Raw genomic sequence first — 24,968 nt, 5'->3', positions numbered from 1 at the left:
CTACCACTAGCTGGCACTACAAGGTGTCTACAAACGAGGACAACAGGTCTAAATTAGGCAGAATTAAGTATAAGGTGCAGCAAACCCAAAATGTAATGTCTCCATATGAGGACGCAGGGTCTCAGGAGGTTAACACATGTTCCAACAAAATGCTGTGTAGTTCTGGGCCCCCTGTATCATTCAGGGCTACCCTATTATGAATCCCTTGACACCCATGTCCTTGGGGAGAGGATTTAAATCCAGGATATGCACTGTGTCTCTCTTCACTATAATATTTTAATTGTAGAAATACAGTAATAGGAAACCTAATTCGGCCAACTGGCATACATGGGCTGAGCAAGCCTAAACCCCTTGTCAACACAACAATGCAAGGTAATTTTTGGCATTCACCTCAGAATATTCACTGTAAATAAATATGCTCAAGTTATTTTAGACTTTGGACCAAGCATATTAGCATTACCAATGGTTGTAAGAACAAAATTGTATAAAGAAGTGATGATGTGGATTTCTTTCTAGACCAGACCATAGATTCATGCAGCCTCTCAGAGACAGTCATGTCAGGAAATTACACAAACTAAAATTCCCTTTACACTGGGGCTAATCATTTCAGTCTGCTTCACTGATGCATCTGTAATATAGCAGTGAATGAGAAGGCACTGAAATACATTTGCATGCAATAAAGATGTATTATTATTGAGTGTTCTTGAATGTATTATTCTTCCCAAAATGTTGTTGGGCAGAGAAACTAAAATAAATAAACTAAACATACTTTGCATAATTGATGTAACAAGTAAACAAATGGCAGAGGAGAGAACTATAGCATTTCTCTTTTACATTTCGGATATTCAGTATATAAATCACAAATGCCTCTGCCTAACAGCCCTAACGTGTGTGTGTGTGTGAACAGTTCCATTTTCAAACTGTTGATACACACACACACACAAACAAACAAATTTTCTTCAGTTTGATCATTCTTTTTTACTTTTTTACTTTTTTATCTCTACTTTATGAACAATTACTAAAGGCTCACAGAACAAAAATGCAGCCTTTGCCTTATAAGGCAGAACCACATTTAGAAAAAAAAAAAAAAAGAAGTCCTATTTTTTCACCTCAAGTTCAGGTTTGCCTGGCTTGAGACTCCACTTGGACACTGCCATGAAACAGAAAGAGTTGTTATTATAGAAGTTGAGATTATAAAATTTCAAAGAGTTATCAAAGAGCAAACACTTTAACCGAATGACTTACTGCTGAGCCCATTTCCCCAGCCAGACCCTAACATTCCTGATCCCCAACTGGGCCTACATTGCCCTAGGATGTGTGAAAGGAAAGCCAATCTGAATTAAAAATTAAAACACAACCATATAGGTTGTGTAGTGTACAGAGATGCTACAAATTCACACCCTTAGCACCATGTAGTCCTGTAGGTCCCCTTAGCCCATTTTCTCCTGTAAGATCTTGAGAATTGTTATACTGTATAAAACAAAGTTAAATCTTTTAACAATATTTAAAACAATTCTGCTACACAGTTGCTTATCCATTCACTTAATATGTCAAGAAAACATCCAAAGACAATTTGCTGTTCCCTTTTTTTATTTTTTAAAAGATTTCCTCCTATAGCCAAGAATAAATACTGGCATGCCAAGAAGCCCTGAGCTGCCAAAACTCCCTACGCAAGAAAGAAAGTACAATTAAAATATTTTTTTTTAAATACTTTTTGTTGGATGCTGAACAGAGAGTAGAAGATGGGAAGATGTAAGTACAAGAACTGTTTCAGGACAGAATAATAGGTCAGGCTACTGGAATAGCCATTCAGCAATCACTGATATGACCCCTTTATCATGAAACAACCACCTTCACATAAAAAAAAAAAAAAACATTTAAAAAACTGTGCTTAAAATCTGGACATAGATAGGCAGCAACTCACATGGAATGCTTGCTTTCACAAAACTGACTATTCACACTGCAGCTGTGGAAAATGTAAGATAGGGGCAATTTGTAGTCATTTTCTTAGTAACAGGTGATCTGATGACTTCTAAGTCTAAGTCACTAAGCTGGAAGATAAGAATATATTCACAAACATTACGAAAACATGAATCACCCAACATCCTCAATAGCTCAGACATCAAGGATCCTTTGATTATGTGAAGCTGTGCAGCCAACAAATCTGCAGCAATTATTTGATACAATCTAGTCAACTTGGCTTGTGATGTCAAAGGTAGACACACATGATTTAAGTATTAGTGGTTGGCAACTGAATATAAAAGTGTGACATCTTTGTCATTTGGACCTGGGGACATTGCAGCCCTAGCAGTATTCCTAATAAAGTGGACAGTAGTTATAGACATACTGACAAGGCTAGAAATTTATACAATACAGAGATTCAGAGCATTATATTATATTATATTATATTATATTATATTATATTATATTATATTATATTATATTATATTATATTATATTATATTATATTATATTATATTATATTATATCATATTATATTATATAAATTACTGCCCTAAAAGCATTAATGAGAGAAAGGATTTCAACATTCACTGAATTAGTTAATCCCACCCTGCCTGTGTTGGCAGGAGCTATTTCACAGATGTTCAGCATTGGGAAGTCTGCAATTTCTTGTGCAGTTCCCTGGAAATTCTTAGGAAACCAATGAATTGTCTTAAATGCCAAATGGCAGGCATCTGACTTTCTCAAGACTGTAACCTTGATTTAGTTTAACATATTATTGCAGTGTATTAATTAGTAGACTAGATCTTAGAGAATAGTTTATATCACTGAATGCTCAAACTATCACACTTTAACTTTAGACTTTTAAGCCTTTCATCTCATCTCGGTGGCATTCTGAAAAATCTAAAGCTTTCCCAAGAACTTCCTTTCTTTAAATCTTTATTCATCAGTCTGATGTGTGCAAACAGTGCAACAGTGATATGGTTAGCTGTAGTTTTGTGGTTGTTTTCTACTGGGTATGTACTAAACGTGTGATTTTAACTTTAATTATTTGCAAGAATATAAAAATACTGGACCTCTGAACTCTTAACTAAACTGTCTTGCTTACTGTCATCCTCTGTACTTCAGCAATCCACCAGGAATATTGAATTATTTGGCCAAATAATTTGTAAACTATCAGATATTGAATAAATTATGAAATATTTAATATTTAAAGCTGTTAATTGCAAATTAATGTTTGTTGCATTTAGGCCAGGGTGGTCGAGATATTACATATTTTTACAGACCTCAATTTCTCGGGGTCTAGAGGAGCTGGGTGGCATTGATCAAGCATTCCCAACCAGCCCTGGTCTCACAGACCCCCCTGTGAGAAAGGCCTAATAAATGTTTTTAAAATTATTAAATGTTCTTAAAATCATCCTTCTGTCCAAGAGCACCATGAGTGCCTGTCACTCCTCTCTGTCCAGGAGCTCCAGGCTGCCCCTTTCAGGCATAAAATAAGTTTTACCTTAAAGCACAACACTGAGCATTTTCACTTAATTAAATTAGTTTAAAATTGGTCATTTATTTTAGAAAGAAATACAGAAAAAATGTTATGCTTTTAGAAAGATATTATCTTACAACAACAACAATAATGTGTCATGGAGGCTTAGTGGTTAGCAGGTTCACCTCACACCTCCTGGGTTTGTGTCTCGCTGTGTGGAGTTTGCATGTTCTCACCATGCTTGGTGGGTTTTCTCCGGGTGCTCCGGTTTCCTCCCACAGTCCAAATACATGCTTCTAAGCTGATTGGAGAAGATGCAAGATCAATAAATGAGCTGCCACTCTCTTGTCTCCAAATAGCCTAACATTTGATATATTTACCAACTACAGATCCAGCCTACCTCTTTTTTTGGAACCTATTCTCTACATCATCAAGGACCATCATTATTATTTGTTCAACACTTTAAATAGGGAACACCGTGATCACAATATGCAGCATGCAAATTCTGCTCGCAAAATTGTTCAGCTTAGGAAACTAAACATCTTCTAACCAGTTCTCTCTCATTGATAGAGATAAAACTGTGCAGTAAATGTGTGTGAAGGAGTTATTTTAATAAGGTCCCGCTGATTTCCAAAAAACTGTGCAGTAAATGTGTGTGAAGGAGTTATTTTAATAAGGTCCCGCTGATTTCCAAAGAAATTCTCAGTCATCCCATCTGCTCTCCTGCCAGCACTCTTGACCAACCCCTCTGCTCCTGCACAAAACTGCTCCTGCACAATGGTTTTAGTTGATTCTATTTCCCAAAATATGAATAAAAAATAAATAAACCCATGTACACCACTAAAACAATAACCTGATTAAAGTCACTGAAGATGTGGTAAAAATGTATGGACCCAGGACACTCCTACGTTAATAAACATAGCCTTATATTGCTGCTACATTGCACCATTTATCCTACCCACCCATGAAATTTCCCCAAATCAACAGGAAAAAAATCCTGCTCCATTAGAACAAACACCACAGGCCATCTAAACAGTGTGGAGTCTCTGTCCCATCAAGCTATCTAAGATAAGCTGAAGCCTCGAGCCCCAGCTTCGCCAACCTTCTTGATGAAAAAGTTATGCACAATACAAGAATGAATATAAATATTATATATTTGCAATATGCTTACAGTAATATAATAGTAGGCCAATTTACTTAGCTTGCGGTTGTGTATGTTTAGTGTACTGCACTGTCTATCACAATGTGGCAATTACGTATCGATGCTTGTTGACGTATAAATTTGTAAGTTCTGCATTCAGTATTGTGTATAGTATTACGTTTATGTTAAATCTGGCAATGTGTAGGAAAACAGTACCTTCTGACGACAAACTCCAGAAGAACCCCAGCAACCAAAATGTTACAGCAAATAAAATAATTCACTGCACAGGGCTAGTGATGTGCGACTGGTTACAGGTAAACAAAGAACTTCTTGCCTTTTGGTCAAATAAAGATAAAACTAACATGAATTATCACAAACAATTATATGATTAACAGAATATACACATACAAAATCTAATTTAACATGTGGGAGAATGTGAGAATTACAGCATTTCAAATTCAGGACACAAGCCTATTAATACATAAAAAGACATGACATCAACTTCACATCTCCCAGGTGTCTTAAATCAGTCCTGACAGTCAGCCTCCCTCTACGCCTTAAATCAAATCTACAAGGATTCCTTGCTGTTTTCTCACACACAAGCCTAACAAGATGCAAACACACTTAAAAAATGTGTGACTACAGAGTAAAATGAAAGATTAAATAATGATTATAAAGAAATGATTAATAGATATATGATTAACTCAATAATAAAAGTATGAAATTAAATAATTTTCCATAGCAAATAAAAAGTCTAAAAAAATATTCTTTATGCCCTGCTCCTCCTATAAAAGAAACAGATTGAGAGAAAACTGAATTTATTTTTGATTTGTGCTTGATTAAATTATTATTTATAATACACAAAACATTTCTGAAACACTAACATTCTAAACACTCATGTCTAGGTTCAATATTCATTCAGTGCTCCTGGCAGGCCAGTGCTGTTCTGTAAATGATGAAACATGCAAAACATAGTTCAGGTAAACTTTTTTTCTTCTTCTTCTTCTACTTTTCATTAAACAAGAATCTCAATAATAGTAAGAAGCCATACTTATGTTATGGTTGGGTAGTGCTGCTGCAATGAGAACTACCACTATTTCAGTTATATTCCTCTGGTCCACTTTTCCTAATGTTCCACTGTTCCTGTACTGTGTAATTTGAGCCAGAAGAGTCAGGAGTAAGCCCATCTGGGGGCCTGAATTCTGTACAGATGTGTGCTTGAATCAATCTTACTGTTAGAGCCAAGGTTGTCATTTCTTATGTCTTATCCAAAAACCATGACTCTGTCTTGTCCATCTTTCTCTTTCTGTACCTTTCTCCCCTTACACCAACAACAACAACTGTTTTAACTTTCCAGATGGAGTGGTGTGAATATAAAAGAAGGATAAAAACAGGGTTTGATCAGTTAACTGTTAAAAAGAGTAGCTGAGATACAAACCTTTTGTTTGGACCTCTTGAGCCCTCTTTAAACAAACAAACAAACAAACCCAAAAGAAACTGAAAACATCAAGACATTTAAAAATGATAACCTATTAGTACTATGAATTATATAAGTACTATTATATTATATTCAAATAAACATAGTCACAATGTCACCATGTGTCTTGGTCACCTAATGCATCCTGAAACGAAAAAGGCAAAAAAGGCAAAAAAGCAAGACAAATTAAAAAAAACAAGTTTATTAATTAACATGTAAACATGTAAACTGGACATTTTCCCTATAATTTAGATGAGAAAAAGACTTCAGTACACATCTTGGCCAGAATCAGTGAAGTGGAAGAGGAAGAAAGGAGGCAGCATTACCTAACAGTGGTTTGTGTTCTGGTATGCATTAGTAAAAGAAAAAAAAAATCAATTTCATCAAGACTTCCTGGACTTTCAACTATCCCTTGCTTTCTTGTAGGTCAGTGTGGGGAGAAAACACACCATCCTTCATGTTTTGTGAACAACCATTTACTTTTATCAAAAGCAAAAAAAAAGAAGTTTATCAAGTGCTCCAAAATCAGAACCTGAAACTAACCAACGTCAGGTCCAACTGTAAGCAACAATAATATACACATCAGATCTCACTTTATGTTAGACCATATGTGTTGGTTATCTAACATTTCTGTCCCATTTGCTTCCAATCATTTTGTTTATTCCAAGAATAAGCCTACATTTTGAAGCCACAGGCCAGATTTTCAGGACATGCAATCAAATTAAGCTCAATTACACACACACACACACACACACACACACAAATTCCTTATAGGAATGGATCTGCAAGGACATAATAGACTAGCAGAAAGTCAGACAAGCCGCGAAATGTAGCCCCATATGTGTTATTGATGGGCTGGGATTTGGGTTAGTGTTAGCTCACCCACTCACTGAGGCACATACAAATTTGACTGTGGGTTCTACACTAGACCCATATATCAACAAATGTGAGCCACTAGTGAAGTTGATGTAGACCATCATCCTACAACTAGTAATCATAACAAGTAAAAGAAGTAATCATAATATTAATGAAGGTCACACAGTAACCTTCACAGAAACATGTTATTTGTTATATGTTGCACAACCCTGGATGAGTATCATAAGCGCTGGAGTGACTCTAAGAGCAGACATGACATCTGGAGAATGCAATTCTTTCAAGTTCAAGAAAGCCAATTTTCTGACTTTCTACACCTACATTTAAAGAGAACATATGCAGAAAAAGTTAAAAGTTAGAGAGAAGAGAAAGGTATACATAAATCACAATCAAATCATGCCAATCATGCATTACAAAAGTATCACAGAAATTTACCATATTGCAGTAGAACTATGAGTTAATAGCTCTATGAACTAACAGCTATGAGCCATAACTAATAAGAGCCAGTGGATTTACCACATATCCATGATCTCCAGAGGACCCTGAAGGTGATCTGAGGCATATAAAAAAAAAACAACAACAACAAAAACAAACACATGAATCTGTCCCTGCAAAGGAGAGAGAGATTGTGTGGGTTGGGTGAGATGGTACTTATTTGACATATGAACACTGAAAGTTAACAAGATATATAACACTAAAAGATCAATAGATCAATAAAGTGTTGTTTCAACTTTAAACTTTCAACCCAAAATCCAGTCAGTTTCTGTTGACTTTGCATCAGTATTATAAGATTCGGTCTGGCTTTTTGCTTGAAAATGAATTAACCACATAAGCTCACCACTGGAGGACTCTTTATTTTCTTATGCTTTTATTTTGAAATTTATTTTATTTTTTTATTTAAAATAATAATAATAATAATAATAATAATAAGTTGTACCTCCAAACTCACAGGTGCATCACCATCCAGGATGAATATAGAATACAAGCCACATATGTGGTTTTGACCAATAAAATCTGGTTTCTGTTTACAGATTCACAAAGAACAACAGACCTAAAGCTTCAGTACTGAGAGCTAGAAGAAAAAGTAACTTTTAACTGTAGATGTCGAACATGTGCCCTGTGAAAGTCAAAAAGTAAGTGCACAAAACAGATACAGTACAGATGTACTGTAATCACTTATTTTACAACTGTAGCACCCAGTCTGTGTGTGTGTGTGTGTGTGTGTGAACGAAGACTAAAGAGACAGGCAAATTTTAACAGAGTTAAAGAGTTAAACAGAGTTTCTGTTTCGTATTTTTTGTTTTTTTGTGTGTTTAGTGTGAACGATTTCCAGCATACTTCCCATAAACCCACGGCAAAAGGCCAACAGATTGTTACTTATCTCATGTGCAAGTTCAACCTCAAGTTCGAGTGTGTGTGAGTGTGTCGGTGAGCTTCAGAGTTCACATCTCTACTGACAGAAACAACAAAAATAACAATATAGGCTGCTGGTTAATAACACACAATCACTAGTTGCATGCCAATTCAACCTACCTCCTGTTCTGATCATAGTTAACACTCAACTGTGCCTCTACTTGCCACAACCTTGATAACATAAGATACCTTTAATGTCACTTTACAAATATAACAAGATTTCATCTGGAGCAAGCCAACAGATGGCATCAGAGTAATGACAGAAAATGGTTTAGCATAAGGTTGTGGAGCGGTATCAAATAAATTAATAAATATATGTAGACAGTTATAAATGCAAGTGTAGTATACAGATTATTAGACAGAATGATTATTCACATTATTGCACTCAGAAAGGTTGAATTGCACTTGAAAGATAATGGTGGATTAGACACATGTCTAGAATGGTGTTATGGTCCATGGTGGTGTATTGCAGAGTAATGCGAGATATATTCATAAACTTAACACAAAGAATTTTTTAAAGAAACTTTAGTTAATACCATTCATTAATTGTTTATTGAGATGAACAGATTATATGAAAACAGAAAGAATATTGTTTTGTTTTGTGAGCAGTATTGTGTGTGGGTTTTTTTTATTTAGAGATACTCTTGCTCAGTGTTTTTCCTGAACAGGAACACTGAAAAAAACAAAAAAACAAAATATTTAGTTGCTAGCAGTTACTGACTGCCAACTTAGGGATTCTGAGAATATAAATTGTGGAGCCAGCCAGCCTGAATCAAGCCTTTAAAAAGCATTTCCAGGGTAATTACTCCAACAGCTTTAGTTCCAGCTAAGCCATATGAAATCGATTATATATATATTTACATGTTGTACCTACACGAAAATGTGTACACTGATGTTACTTGGCAGGTTAAATTCACACATGAACTCCTGACTCCAATCACCTCATTCTAATTATCCCAGAGGTTCACATATGTTTTATGTCACATATGTTTAGCTGAACTGCATGACGCTAGGAAACAGGAAAATTGAAGTACATTGGTAACAGACTGTGATGTCACATTGTGACATTATCATTATGAAATGCATTAAATCAGCTTTGTAACATTAGTCCATGTAAACCTGCTGATTTTCCTCCACACACCTAATTACACTGTAATCTAAGAGAGGAAATGATTAAATGATATATGTAATCAAATCTCAAATATGTTTAAATGTCATATTTATGTATCTGTATTAAATTACGACAACTTACATGACATTGTTTGAAAACCTTTTTTCACTGGGTGTTAAATTTACTTGTTTAAACAAAAATCTAGTTAACAAGTAGACAACAAAATAGACCACAACTGTAGGCCCTATATTATCCAGATTATTATCCATTGACTAACATGACTTGATTCTTGAATGGTGACAAGAGTACCATTAATGACTAGTTCATAACTTTGTAAATTAAAGAGCATCTCAAAATATTGACTTGAATAAATAGTATTTATTAATTCATACTATTAAATCTAACAGTGGATTTAAGTGTAAAAAGTGAGAAGTTAACCCAAATAATAGATAGCTGTATTCAAAGCAACACATTTTTAATCCTTTTAAGGCAATCAGTGTCCTTGGCTGATTTGCATAAACTTTACTTGTCTGGTTCACATCTGATTAACACAGTGATGGAACACACTAAATATGCTTTAGGGAGTTTATTTTCTTTATTAAATCATTAAAAAAGTAAAAGGTGAAAAGCAGTATCTGAGTTTCCTTAAGAACACTATTTCTAAGTTTGGTTTCAAAGTGTATTAATGTGAAGAGTATGGGAATCGTTACACATATGATGCAAAATGAACAAAATGAGTCATGTTATGTCTTATGGGTTATGGACTTATGAGTGTATGGGTTCTCTGGAACTGTGCACAAGAGGGAGTAAAATTGGCTTTAAATTGTTTTACAAGACATTATGATATGTTCCAGAAGTCCAAAATGTTCCATTGTCTCAGTGCCACTGAGTCACTGATCACTAACAGTGAATGAAACCCTTCCAACATAAAAGACAATTATTGTTTATGCATTAATTAATATAATTTCAATTATAATTCCTTCAAAAATGTGTGTGTGTGAAAATATATTTTCATGAACAGTTGTTTTAATGATTTAACGGTTTAACAGAGGCTGGTTAAAGACTACCGACCTCTCTACAGACTGAAACCAAGCATAATTTGGCTTTGATAACCATTATCATTTCAGCATGAAAAGTTTCTTCCACACTGAGCAAATTATTCTTCTTGGCTGACCTACAGTAGAGAAGGCTTACAAATCCCACTCCCTTCAGAAAGTTAAGCCTAGTATCACTAGGGCTGAGAAATATGCTTGAAATATGCTTGTTAGCATGTAGTACATCAAAATCAGCCTGACAGTAGAAAGTCCAATTACAGCGCAATAAAACACCAGTGTAGCTTTTTAAAGTAAACATACCCAGCACTCAAACTTACTCAAATTTCTACTGCAGTCAGACCATGTTTTTGTCACCTGTTGCTCAAAATATACTGTACAAAATACACTTTGCAATATATTGTGACATTGTAAAAACCTTGGTCTTTGTCATTGCTACCATGCTGAAAGTGGCTTTAAGCATTAAACCAATCAGAAATAGTTTCCTATTTTTTAATTATGTGCATATGGTATACTCATGTAGTTAAGCAAGAGAAATTATCAAGGAATTGGTGAAACATGGTACAGCATATTCAACAATCAATTACTGTAAGGCAGCTTTATATGATTTACAGACAAATGAAAAATGCATTTTAGGGTCGTAATGTACTTGAACACAAGATTATTGTTTTTAATGGAGCTGATGTAGATATAATCAGGATGTTGAAATTTGTGTAATTAGATTGTGGTCATTTTAATCAGGAATTTAAAACAACATCTGGTAAGAGTAAATGTTGTCAGAAACATTTATATATAACAATAGCTTATACCAAATGGGGAAAAACAACTCTTCCACAGAAAATCAGTTCATGAAGACTATGATAGGCTGAATTGAACTCTAAATTGCCTCAAAAGAATGTGGGACCTCTGCCCCAGTACATATAAAAAGCAAATAGGATGATAATAATGAGATTTTAAAACAAAAATGTGCTATGTCATTCATTCATTTTCAGTTACTGTTTATAGTCAGGGTCATGGTGTAAATGAGGGCATGAACACCGTGCGTGAGATGCCACAGCCTCTGCTATCAAAGAGAGAAGATTTTAAGAGTTATTAGGAAAGGGTTGTTGTTGTCCTCTTGTCTGCTCCCTGTTCTGTGCCACCACAGCGGAACATTTGGTTCACATGTTTTACTTTGAGGGGTTTTACGCCGGATGTCCTTTATCCGTGCTTGGAATCGACACTGAGAGTTAACACTTCAGTGGCAGCTCCCTGCCAAATCAAACCCGGCCCATGGCAACAAGACCATGGGATCCTACCACCAGGAGGCTAGTTATTACTTATTAAATATAAGAAAATATTCTGTATATTTCTTAACATATGAATTTTGAGGCTTATAATAAAACAGCCTTTGTCTTTCTCTTGGTTAAATTTCTTACCATGCACTGCAGAGTGAAGAAAACAGCAAGGTACACTATATTGCCAAAAGTATTCGCTCACCTGCCTTGACTCACATATGAACTTAAGTGACATCCCATTCCTAATCCATAGGGTTCAATATGACGTCGGTCCACCCTTTGCAGCTATAACAGCTTCAACTCTTCTGGGAAGGCTGTCCACAAGGTTTAGGAGTGTGTTTATGGGAATTTTTGACCATTCTTCCAGAAGCGCATTTGTGAGGTCACACACTGATGTTGCACGAGAAGGCCTGGCTCTCAGTCTCCGCTCTAATTCATCCCAAAGGTGTTCTATCGGGTTGAGGTCAGGACTCAAGTCAAGTTCATCCACACCAGACTCTGTCATCCATGTCTTTATGGACCTTGCTTTGTGCACTGGTGCACAGTCATGTTGGAAGAGGAAGGGGCCAGCTCCAAACTGTTCCCACAAAGTTGGGAGCATGGAATTGTCCAAAATGTCTTGGTATGCTGAAGCATTCAGAGTTCCTTTCACTGGAACTAAGGGGCCAAGCCCAGCTCCTGAAAAACAACCCCACACCATAATCCCCCCTCCACCAAACTTTACACTTGGCACAGTGCAGTCAGACAAGTACCGTTCTCCTGGCAACCACCAAACCCATACTCGTCCATCAGATTGCCAGATGGAGAAACGCGATTCGTCACTCCAGAGAACGCATCTCCACTGCTCTAGAGTCCAGTGGCGGCGTGCTTTACACCACTGCATCCCACGCTTTGCATTGCACTTGGTGATGTATGGCTTGGATGCAGCTGCTCGGCCATGGAAACCCATTCCATGAAGCTCTCTGCGCACTGTTCTTGAGCTAATCTGAAGGCCACATGAAGTTTGGAGGTCTGTAGCGATTGACTCTGCAGAAAGTTGGCGACCTCTTCGCACTATGCGCCTCAGCATCCGCTGACCCCGCTCCGTCAGTTTACGTGGCCTACCACTTCGTGGCTGAGTTGCTGTCGTTCCCAAACACTTCCACGTTCTTATAATACAGCTGACAGTTGACTGTGGAATATTTAGGAGCGAGGAAATTTCACGACTGGATTTGTTGCACAGGTGGCATCCTATCACAGTTCCACGCTGGAATTCACTGAGCTCCTGAGAGCGCCCCATTCTTTCACAAATGTTTGTAAAAACAGTCTGCATGCCTAGGTGCTTGATTTTATACACCTGTGGCCATGGAAGTGATTGGAACACCTGATTCTGATTATTTGGATGGGTGAGCGAATACTTTTGGCAATATAGTGTAGATCTGATAAACACCATGATCATCAAGATCAGGAATGTCCGATCTTCTCCACAAAGAGCCGGTGTGGGTACAGGTTTTCATTCCAATCAATCAGGAGCACACCTGATTCCACCTGTTTAATCAACTAATCTTAGCTTTCAGTAGGCTTCGGTGTGGCTTCTGCTTGGTTAGAATGAAAACCTGCACCCACACCAGCCCTTTGTGGATAAGATTGGACACCACTGATCAAGATTTTTCTACACCATCCTAACACCTGGACACATTCAGTATCCCCACTGAAAAGTGTGCCTATTTTGCAGCACTATTACACTGCAAAGTTGAGACATACCTGCATTTCACTTCATTTAATGTCTGTAAGAACTGAGGATCTACACTACACAAAGCAATTTACTGGTATTGCACTGTTAACGCCTGCCGGGGGATTGCCAAAATTTAGTGAATATCCCAAGGAACAATGACTGATTAAGAGGTACTCAGTTCACTACAAAACAAATCTCTATTACAAACTCACTACACATCTCTTGTAACTATACTTATATTTAATTAAATCACATTATTTAGTCCTAATTGATTTTTACACCACAATATGTTGAAAAATATTCTGTACAGGTTGGATAAATAAACCTAATGTGCTGAAGAGGGTGTGGCTCACGTTTCCTTAGTCACACCGTTGTGCCACTCTGATCCTCTATGGGTCAGGAAATATTTGTTGATTTTGTTGCTGAAACACACTTTTTCTTAACTCATCAGTTAATTGCCGAGTATATTAAGTAAGATCTTGCAAGCAATAGTCGTTTTGGAAGCCATTTAGGAACGGGTAGCGTATGATGTAGAGAGCAGAGAGCTTTTTGTACTTCTTGGCCACTGTATTATAGTCATTCTACCTACATATGAAAAAAGGTTACATATAAGACAACAAGACGCAAGATAATAATAGACTGTGTGCGAGATATACCTTCATTTAAACAATACACCTGTTAGTATTCAGACAGGATCTTAGATTCGCTTCTTTAGAGTTGATAAAAAGCTAAAGTACAGGTCATGCAGGTTTAACAAACAGTAGCAGGGTTAATCCCATAGAGAAAAATAAACTACTATTTCCAAGATGCATTGAAAAAAACACGTCATCGTCAACCGTACACCACATTGGCCTTTCTGCCATATTAGACCAAACAGGATCGCGCTAAAAACACACATGAAATTTGTGGATTTTTGAAAATGTATTTGTTTACTTGGTTTATGAGTAGTACATAATGATTTCTTAAATGACTTATCATTTCCATATTAGACTTTAAAAATGATTTAATTTCCGAGGAATTGTGAAAACTCTAAGTCAAGCATTCATTTGGCTTTGGTTTGGAAAATGTTATCCAGTGTGTTATTTAATGCAGCAGAATGTGTTTAGAAGACAGATATCTAATCTAATAACAAATCATACATACAACATGCACAGTTTATTAACAATGTAGTAGTTGTTTAAACTAAACTAAAGTTGTTCATGTTAATTTCAGTCATAAATCTAATTAAAGTCATAAATCTGTCTCATTAAAAACTCAACACTACTTAAAAAAGCTATTAAAAGGACAAGTGAAAATCTACTCAGACTCAGTAGCCATTCATTCACTAGCCATACATACAAACAATCACGCAAACATCATACAAATTAAATCCAATTACAATATAATGGAAAGAGGATCAATTTCTGTAAATAACTGCATCAGGTAAAATATCTACAGCCAGATGCTTCTGTCAGCAAACCATTTAAAGTAATATACGTTCTCAAAATAGACCTGCAGAAAGCAGAAAGAAAGAATAATCAATGCAAAACATGGTAAATTAAACAGTTTCGAGACGTCTTCAATAACATCTAATCTCCCAAACTGTTATTGTAAAATAAAATAAAATAAAATAAAATAATGGTTGGGCGGGCTATATAAATTATAAATAAATTAGCTTGTTGCTTTTTAGGTGTACGTTTTTGTGTTATTGTTTTATATTGAAAATTATTGTTATTGTTTTATATTGAAATTACACAACAAAAAGACTTTTATGTCCAGACACTCAAATCTGATTATAATATATATATATATATAAATTAGCATATCATTTTTTTTTCAATGGGAGAACGAATACAAAGTTTCTGCTCATTTGGCACATTAGTCCAGACAGCAGTTTTTGGTGGCAGGATCACGCGCTCTCATTGCCGCGGCACCCGGTTCGAAACCCGGGCAGGGAGCTAATCCAGCCACTGAGGAGTTAAATCTCAGTGCCGGTTCCATGACCGGATTAAATGAGAGCGTTGCATCAGGAAGGGCATCCGGCTTAAAACCTGTGCCAAATCGGAGCATGCGGACCAAATGATCCGCTGTAGTGACCCCAAAAAGGGAACAGCCGAAAGAACACCAACAACAACACTAACCACATGTTTTCTACAGATGCATGTCTGAAGATATGAATGATGCATACCCCGGACAGGTTTACAAATGAGGATTGTTATAGTCTACGGATGGACAAGGCAGACCATCCAACACGAGCATACAGCACAATGAGTCAGGGCTTTACAGTTTGCATGTAAACACTGAGAAGATGTACGCATATATACCACATCACCATAATCCAGCATAAACAAGAAATGAAAATGGAAATAAAAGGGGCGGCAACGAGGCTCTTTTTACCCTCAGGAGGCGTGACGTAATTCTAAAATAAAAAACCCAGTCTTTTAATCTACATCGTTTCATTTTTTTTATTTTATTTCACCAGACATGCATGATTAACTACAGCTACTACAGATGCAACAGAATACTTTAGAGCACTGATCATGGAGCTACACTTCACTCCATCAAGTTGCATGACAGTGTAAAGTCATGCAGTTTGCAGATACTTTTTGTATTTGCTCATTATATCCTCTAATGAAATTGGAACAACGGTTTTCCCTGGTAGGAGGAATGACAGTAACACCCACCCGGCATAATCTAAAACAGTATTGCGAGAGTGTGAGGAGTGAGAGGCGTGGTCTAAGCGCTCCCCCTTATAGTGTTGAACCCCTTCTCTTTCTGCTTGCTTGATTCACATCACTCTACTTGTCTGCAATATATTTCGTACCTTTTAGAAAACATTTAATTAACTGTAAACGGCATTTGGATAAAGCACAGTATGCTTCAGTGATACCTGCAGTGAACATTTGGTGAGCAGCTTTCAATAACATGTTTTTTTTTAAAAAAAAAAAAACATTTTCTAAGGCATGTTAAAGGGATGTTGCCTATAGGTATGCATATATATGATGTGCTACTTTACTATTATATCGTTATAAATAATATATAAAATGGGCCATATTTACTGTGTACAGCATTGTGCAAGATGTCAGTGTAATGTAACCAACCATGTTGTTGTTATTTTTTTTCTAAACATCTGTTAAGTGTTTAGGAAAGAAAAAAAGATTATAACTTTGACTTAATGTTTTTTTTTCTGTTATGTAGGCAATAACATTATTCTTGAAGTATAGGAAACCCCTGTTTAAAAAAGCTGTCTCTGTGAATGGTCCTATGTGTTTATATGTATTGGCAGCATGGTAGAGAAAACACAATACACTGCTGCTTATTCTCAATCTCAGCCATTATTAGGCAAAGAGCAACCACCTGTCATAATATGACAAAACATATATGGCTGGGTTCAGGGGTAAAAATGTCAGTTAAGCCATCTGAGAACTACTCTTACCTCTGACTTAGTAAAAAGGTCTGTGACACATATTAATGATTTCTTTTCCTTTAATTGAGCACTTCTAATCAAAGTGAACGTACGTTTTAAAGAAAGCATGATAATGTTGCTCCATTTCTGAACATTTTGTTCTTGGGGGGGGGGACCATACTTGCACTATTGTTTTTGAGTTGATCAAATGCTGGTTTAGGATTGAGTAAAATCTGCCTGATACTTTATTTTTGTTGTGACTGCAATGGTGAATGTTGCCATTTTGAATTGTTGCACCTTTTTTATAAACATGTTAATGTCATAACGCTAATCAGTTAAGTGCCATTGGCTACTAAATGAAATGACCAATTAGTGGTCCTGCATCGTCGTTTTTTTCTCTTAGCCAACAAATCACCAGCATTTACATATTTGTTTTCATTAAGCACATAATTAAAAACTGAAAACCAGAGGAGATGTCAATGATATATGAGATATCCATGCATATCAGAACTTTGAGCAACTGAAGCTTAATGTCATCTCAGGATTATTTGGGTGTTTCTGTTCTTTGCACATCACACCCTTCCTCAGATGACCCAACTAGAGCTGATTAAGGCCTGGCTTATGTCCTACTAACACATATGAATTGCTCCTATTGCAGCCAACTAGGAGGTTTTATCTGCTGCTTATGTTGCATCCGTAATGTCTCTGTTCCTACTTACTTCATTACATCATTACTTTCAGATAAAGGATCCTTTGAGACACTGGTCTGCAGTTTTTTTTACAACAGCATTGCTCCACTAGGTCATCATACTTGGAGTGTTTCTCTCAAAAGCCTTTGGGAGAGTAAGCTTCTTGATCAGTGTAGACAGAATGATGTGTCATGTCTGAGGGTGGAGATTATTAAATTAAATATAAATATAAATATTTTTCTGATGCCAGTATAAATTCAGAAAAAGCTCTGGATAATGCTAATTTTACATCCATTATAACTTCTTCCACCAAAGCAGATCATCTATCTCCATCTCACTTTGTCCTCTACCTTTTTCCTGTGTCACACTAAACACATGCATGTCCTCACACAATACATCCATGGACCTTCTCTGCACATGCCCAAACCACTTCAGTCTTGCCTCTCTGACACTGTTTCCAAACCGTTGTTTGTTTTCAATGTACCTGTGAGATTAGTGAGGACAGGGAGGGACTGATCTTCAGTGGACAGCTCAGGTGGTTCTTAAGGTCAACCTTCAGCTGCCAGTCAAGGGCTGCTGCAAGGATCCCAGATTGCAGTGGCATAGCAAGGTGTTTACATTCACAGGATTTAGCAGACAACCTTATACTTGGTGACCTATAGAAGTGTTGTTGTCTCTATTAAAATTTACCCATGTGCTAGTTCATTCAGTCATGTACTAAGAATATAGTTTACCTAAAACCTTGACAAAGAAGGTTAGTACAACATAAATAAAAAACACACAATTCAGGGGATTAATTCAGGTACTTCTTAAGATTTTTAAGATTTTTTTTTAAGATGATGTGTCCCTTTGCGCCGTGTTGTAGGGGAGAAACATGAATGGCATGTAAGATTGGCAATGCAAGGTAAGAACTATTAGTTGATTAGATCTGAGGGTCCAGGAAGATCACATGATCTTGACATGTGAGTGCATCTCAAGGGATGTACAGCAGCACTGCGGTTTGCTGGGATTTAGTTTCAGCTGATGAACTACTGTCTATTACATGATGTCTGCCAGACATGGTGAGATATGTGCAGAAACATTAGTGATGATAAATTGTCATTGTTATGTTTAGTTGTATTGTATGTGTAATATATGTGTTTATGTGAAAAGAAGTAAGCACACCATCTGTAGTAATCCTTTTCTTTTTAAGTAACATTTTATGCAGATGTTCACACACATTTACTTCATATTTGATAAAGATTAAAATAAAAAAAGTAACACCACCTTGCTGATATCACACTTTTTATAGTCAGCTTCTTTTGTTATTTATTGAATTTTCAAACACCTTTTCCCTGAATATGTCTGGGTATGAGACAGCACATTAACATTTGCAGAAAATGTTATTTTTAATGCTTTGCTACAGAAGATGTGTGAGAAGTAAACAAAATATGTTATTTGATCATGGGTACACAAAGTTTACTTAAAACATTATGGGGCTCCGAGTAAGCATTTGATTCATTTTTTAAATACAGTGCTTTAAAGCATATCAAAAATAAGCATGAACTTGCTGTTGAACTTTTTAGTAATTTAGGGCCCACTCTTTCAGTAAACACAGGGTCTTGACATAGTGTGCAAATCTTATGGATATATTTTTAATTATTCTGTATTTATCCATTAGATTCCATTGAAGCCATGGGGAAAGTAAAAGGACTGCTACCTCTCTTCATTTTAACATCATGGTTTCTTGTGAGCAGTGCACAGAACACAGGTATGAAACTTGGGTTAAACATTGGAGGGATGTAGGTGATGGAAGGGGGTGTCAAAAAAATTATACAATGATGGAATATTTGTCTAATTAGGCCTTAACTAACAATAGATAATAAATATAGAAATAGAGATGCAGTAGTATATTAGACCACAGGATCTCTATAAAACAGACCAATTAAATTACATAACATTTCAATTATTACAATTAATTTATACATTATAATTTCAGATTAAGGCTGGAAAAGGTTCAAATTTATTTTGGCATCAGAAAAAGCTCTGGATAAGGGTGTCTGCCAAATGCCATAAAAGCTGCTATTATAACATGCCCTGTACACTTTTTAAAATGCATTATAACTTCTTCCACCACAGCAGATCATCTATCTACATCTCACGTTGTCCCCTACCTTTGTCACACTAAACACATGCATATCCTCGCTCAATACATCCATAAACCTTCTCTGCACATGCCCAAACCATTTCAGTCTTGCATCTCTGACACTGTTTCCAAACCTTTGTTTGTTTCCAATGTACTTGTGCTGTTGCTAATCTGCACTGTAAAAAAAAATCTCGTAAAAAAACGGTCAAATCACTGGCAGCAGCGGCTGCCAAACAAAAACCGTAAAATTAAAGTAAAATACATTCATTCAAATAAAGTGCAAAAACAATCATTTTACATACATTTTTCTTAAATATTTTACAGAAAAACACTGTAATTTTACGTATTTTTCCTTTACTATTATGAACCACTACTTTCAATAAAATGACAGCATTAAATATTTTACAGACAAACACTGTAATTTTACGGATTTTTCCTTTACTATTATGAACCACTACTTTCAATAAAATGACAGCATTAAATATTTTACAGAAAAACACTGTAATTTTACAGATGTTTCCTTTATTATTATATGACATCAAATTGACGCCACAAAATTATGTCAAAAAACAAGTCAAAAAAGCAAATCAAATTGACGTCAACATATTGAGGTCTTATTTTGTACACCAAAATAATGACACAAAAGTAATTAAAATTTTATTTATTAGGCCCTTTTGGACAATTTCTTAGTCCAAACAGATCCATTTTCTATACCAGCTTTATTCCTAACTAGGGTCACAGGGGTCTGCTAGAGCCTATACTGCCCTGACAGTCCATCACAGGGTCAAACATATAGAGAGATAACCACACACTTACTTCTATGTGAGTATTCCAATTTAGAATTACCAACCAACCTAACATACATGTCGAACCCGGGATTCAAACCCAGGACCTTCTTGCTGTGAGGCAACAGTGCTAACCACTAAGTCACCATGAGACCACACCTTAAAAACCGAAAGTAAAATGACCCCAAAATTAACATTACTCTTTTGACATTACAAAACCAGCTTCAGATGCCAAATGCCTTATAAGAAAAAGTGCTAAACAGCTGAATTATTGATGTCAATGTGATGTCAATATGACATCAATTTCACATCTAAAACATGACATTGATTTGATGTCAATTGAACGTCAAACATTTTGGCTTACATATATTTTAAAAAAACTTTAAGTTTTAAAACTTTAAAAAACATGCGTTGGTGTAATGACAAAAGTTAACTAAATTTCTTTTTAGAATTACAGAGTTTGAATGTAGAAATACACATACAACACATACACATACAAATGAGTTTTACTGTAAAATGAAGGTAGGAAATGTTAAAATGTTATTATGGGCATAAACATTTAATATAATAAGCTACCTGTTTAATTACAATTTATTATTGTAATTTTACGTAAATTGCTATGTAATTTAAGATAACAGAAAAAATACAGTTAAAATAATACAGCATTTTTTTGTAAAAAAAAAATGAGAATTACTGTAATTTTTCATTAATGTTATAATCCTTAAAATTGCAGTCAATTTGTTAATTTAAAGACAATATTGGTCATTTTACTGGTTTTTAAATATAATTTTAAATAACGGGAAACTATTGTAAAAAAAATTAGTCATTTTCTGTAAAATTAGGATTTTTTTTTACAGTGTGTCTCTATTTTACTCATTTATAATTCTGTCCATCCTTGTCTCTCCTATTGAAAATAGCATCTTCAACTCCACTTCCAGCTCTGCCTCCTCTCTTTTTGTCAGCACTACTGCCTTCAAACCATACAATCTAGCAGGTCTCACTTCTTTCATTCCTTTCCTCTCATTCATGCTCATGTACTCTATCATGCTCCTACTGAATTTCATTTCTCTTCTCTCCAGAGCATACCTACAGCTCTCCAGGCTCATCAAGGGGTACCCTCTAAACCACTTTATCCAAATTACTTCGAAAATCATCTTTCTCTTCTTTCTAACACCCCACTTTTAGGGGCAAATACACTGATGACATTCATTGTCAAACCCCCAATACACAAACACACATCACCACCTCCACCTTCAATTTCCAGCTTCACACTCATCACTCTGTCAGACACTCTTTTTACTTCCAATACATACTTAATATGCACAAAGATTACATATACACCTTCTGTCTTCCTATCCACATCATTGTAGAATAATTTGAATGCACCTCCGATGCTCCTGGGCTGGCTCCCCTTCCGCTTGGTCTCTTGGTACAGAAAGTTTGTCTGCCTTTCTCTGATTCATCATATCAGCCAACACTTTCCCTTTACCAATCATAATACAAACAGTCAAGTTCCTCTCACCTCTACACTCCTGCAAACATTCAAAGTTCTTCTCACTGCTACACTCCTTTTGCCCAACAGTACGTGCTGCACTGGCCATCAGTACAGGTGGCAGTCATTGGTAACCTGGGTCTCAACTGATCTGGTATGGAATTCTGGTTTATGTTCTGCATATTTGGCTTGGCACAGCTTTTTTGCTGGATGCCCTTCCAGAATCTACCCTCCCTAATTTATCCGGGGTTTGTGCAACCCCTGTGGAATTTGCTAAATGACAGAAATGTAAATGTATATATAAACGGGGACATGATCGAGTGTGAATAGAGAGCAGACCCATGGGAAGTGAGTGTTAAGGATTACACACCTGTGCCAAATTGTACAAATTACTTTTCTCTGTTGCTGTGAGCTGTGGCAGGGATAAAAGAGGAAGAAACAGGAGCCAAGAGGAGAGAAATACACAGTGTATGTGTGTAGAGTGAAAAGACATTTAAATTGCTCAAAAGTGAAAGTAAGACAAAAATAAAGAGCCCTTTGGTGATTGTTCCAAGCCTGCCTTCAGTTTCCTCTTTCCTGAAGCTTCAGATATCACCACACTAGTGCCGAAACCTGGGAAGGAGGAGAGATTCCCTGTAGCACATCACTGGGCAAAAATGTTAAGACCGTGGATGGCATCAGGCAAACCCAACATCAGGCACTCATGGAGTTGCAGACGGAGCAGGAGAAGTGCTTCCAAGCCCTGCTACAAGCCCATGTTGAAGACTGTTAGCTGCAAGCTGCACTGGAGCCTGGTCCACCGAGAGGATACTCCAGTGGCACCACAGATGACCAAGCCTCATGTTGCCTTTAGCACGATGGGGCCATAAGACAACAGTGAAGCATTTGTGGAGATTTTCAAGCAGCTGCTGATGAGTGGGGGTGGCCAGAATCCAAGCAGGTGGTCTGCCTACATTGGCCCCTTGTTTGCATTCACCTAGCAGCTCCAATATGCCTGCCAAAGGTGGATATCACTGAGCAGTGGGGCACATACAATGTGGTAGCCCTTATGGTGCTGGGGCAGTCTGTTGCTCGACTGCTGGGGGTATGGCTGAATGAGTCCAGTGTCATCACCTGGCATCACTGGATGAGGGGTTTCAAATAGCAGAGGAACATTTAGTGGCATATCTGGGGCAGGCAAGCCCTTCCTCTCCCTCTTTTCCTTCCCCTGCCTCTACCTGCCCTCCAGCTGTCCCAACCTCACAGAAACATGGCCAACCTGAATAGAGCTGTCTCTCTATGTGTGTATGTGTGTGTGTGTGTGTGTGTGTGTGTGAGAGAGTGTGTGTTTGTGTGCATGTGTATGTGTAGGAGTAGAGGTGTCTAAATGTGCTTTTCAACTTACATGGCCTGCTATTTATAAAAAAAAAACATTCAAATATGAAATAAATAGTAGTTAATATTTGAACAGGTCTTTCCAATTCTGGACTGTCATTTGACTATACAGTATAACTTCATAAGTAAAAAAATTATAAGATTACATAAATAATCTGTTATATTCCTGTGTTTTTATTTCTAGGGTGCAAAGCTAATTTGGCTGACATTGTGTTCCTTGTGGATAGCTCTGGTAGCATTGGTGATACAGACTTCCTGAGTGTGAAGAAGTTCCTGCACACGTTCATAATGGATCTTGATATTAATCCCGATAAAATCAGAGTGGGATTGACACAGTTTAGTAACGAACCTCACAAAGAGTTCCTGTTGGGGGAGTATGCCGATAAAAATGACCTACTGGAGAAGATAGACAAACTCACCTACCTAAAAGGAGGCACTGAAACTGGAAAAGCTCTCAGATTTATTCTAAATAATTACTTCTCAAAAGAAAATGGCAGTCGGATCAATGACCATCATGTGCCTCAGATTGCTGTGGTGATCACAGATGGTGATTCAACTGATGAGACGAAGAATCCAGCCATGGAGCTACGGAGAAAGGGGGTGTTAATCTACACCATTGGGGTTGGTGAAGCCAGCATTCAGGGCCTGCAGTCTATTGCTAATAAACCATATCAGCGTTTTGTTCTGAGTTTCAGTAAATATGAGGAGTTGCTGAAAGAAACCACCAGCACAATAGACAAATTGTGTATTTCTGTGGAGGCCCAGCAAGAAGGTAATGTTATTCTCACTTTTGTAAATATACCTTCCCAATTATTATCCACTTTAATAATATATTTTAAATATATTGCAATCCAAAACTATTGCAACCATTTATTTAACTGTAATAATATCTCAATTCTAGGTCTAGCACCAACGTTTGCAGATGTGTTTGTGTTGGTGGACAGCTCAGTTGAGCAGACCCAAAAGGTGACACAATTCCTCATCCGCCTAGCCAATCAACTTAATGTGGCTAGTTCATCTAATCGCATGGCTTTGGCTCAGTTTGGTGAAGATGTTTCAGTGGAATTTCGTTTCGATGCTTACAAAACTAAAAATGATGCACTTGCCCTCATCCGCAAATTCAAACTCAAAGGAACTAGACAGCGCAAACTTGGAAAAGCAATAGATTACGTGCGAACTCAACTCCTCACCACTGAAGCAGGAAGTCGAATTGCTCAGGGCTATAAGCAGTACCTGCTGGTGGTAAGCAAAGGAAAATCGGATGACAATATGTTTACAGCAGTCCGTGCATTAGAAGAGGAGGATATCACTCTTGTCAGTGTTGACTTTAGCAGAGATCCACAAAAGCCTATGCTTGCACTGCCAGAATTGTCGATCGATGCCGCACCAAAAAATGCTGTTGAAATAGTAGAAGATGTGAAGAAGATCACTGAAAAAAAAATTGCAGTAACTGGAGGTCAGTGTGTCTGTTTTCTTCATAAATAAAAAAATGTGAGAATAAATTGAAATGTGAACAATTTAATGTAAACATTAATTTTATTTAAAATACATGTTACCTTTATTAAATGAATCAATGTTTATCCTGTAGCATTTAAAAATGATATAGATTTCTTTC

General features: G+C 36.6%; 1 protein-coding gene across 1 annotated transcript in view; it reads left to right on the top strand.

Annotated features, from left to right (window-relative positions):
- Positions 1 to 16,230: 16,230 nt before the first annotated feature.
- LOC131351367 (collagen alpha-6(VI) chain-like) overlaps positions 16,231 to 24,968 on the top strand; it is a 29,952-nt gene continuing 21,214 nt past the window's right edge. The window contains exons 1-4 of the mRNA XM_058386822.1: positions 16,231 to 16,388; positions 19,238 to 19,327; positions 23,538 to 24,125; positions 24,255 to 24,809. Of these exons, the coding sequence (XP_058242805.1) occupies positions 19,252 to 19,327; positions 23,538 to 24,125; positions 24,255 to 24,809 (1,219 nt within the window). The 5' untranslated portion in view covers positions 16,231 to 16,388; positions 19,238 to 19,251. The remainder of the gene's footprint in view (positions 16,389 to 19,237; positions 19,328 to 23,537; positions 24,126 to 24,254; positions 24,810 to 24,968) is intronic.

The sequence above is a fragment of the Hemibagrus wyckioides genome, linkage group LG01 (assembly GCF_019097595.1).
Source record: "Hemibagrus wyckioides isolate EC202008001 linkage group LG01, SWU_Hwy_1.0, whole genome shotgun sequence".
Taxonomy (NCBI): Eukaryota; Metazoa; Chordata; class Actinopteri; order Siluriformes; family Bagridae; genus Hemibagrus; species Hemibagrus wyckioides.
The sequence above is the reverse complement of the archived record's forward strand: the minus strand, read 5'-3'. Positions and strand labels throughout refer to the sequence as shown.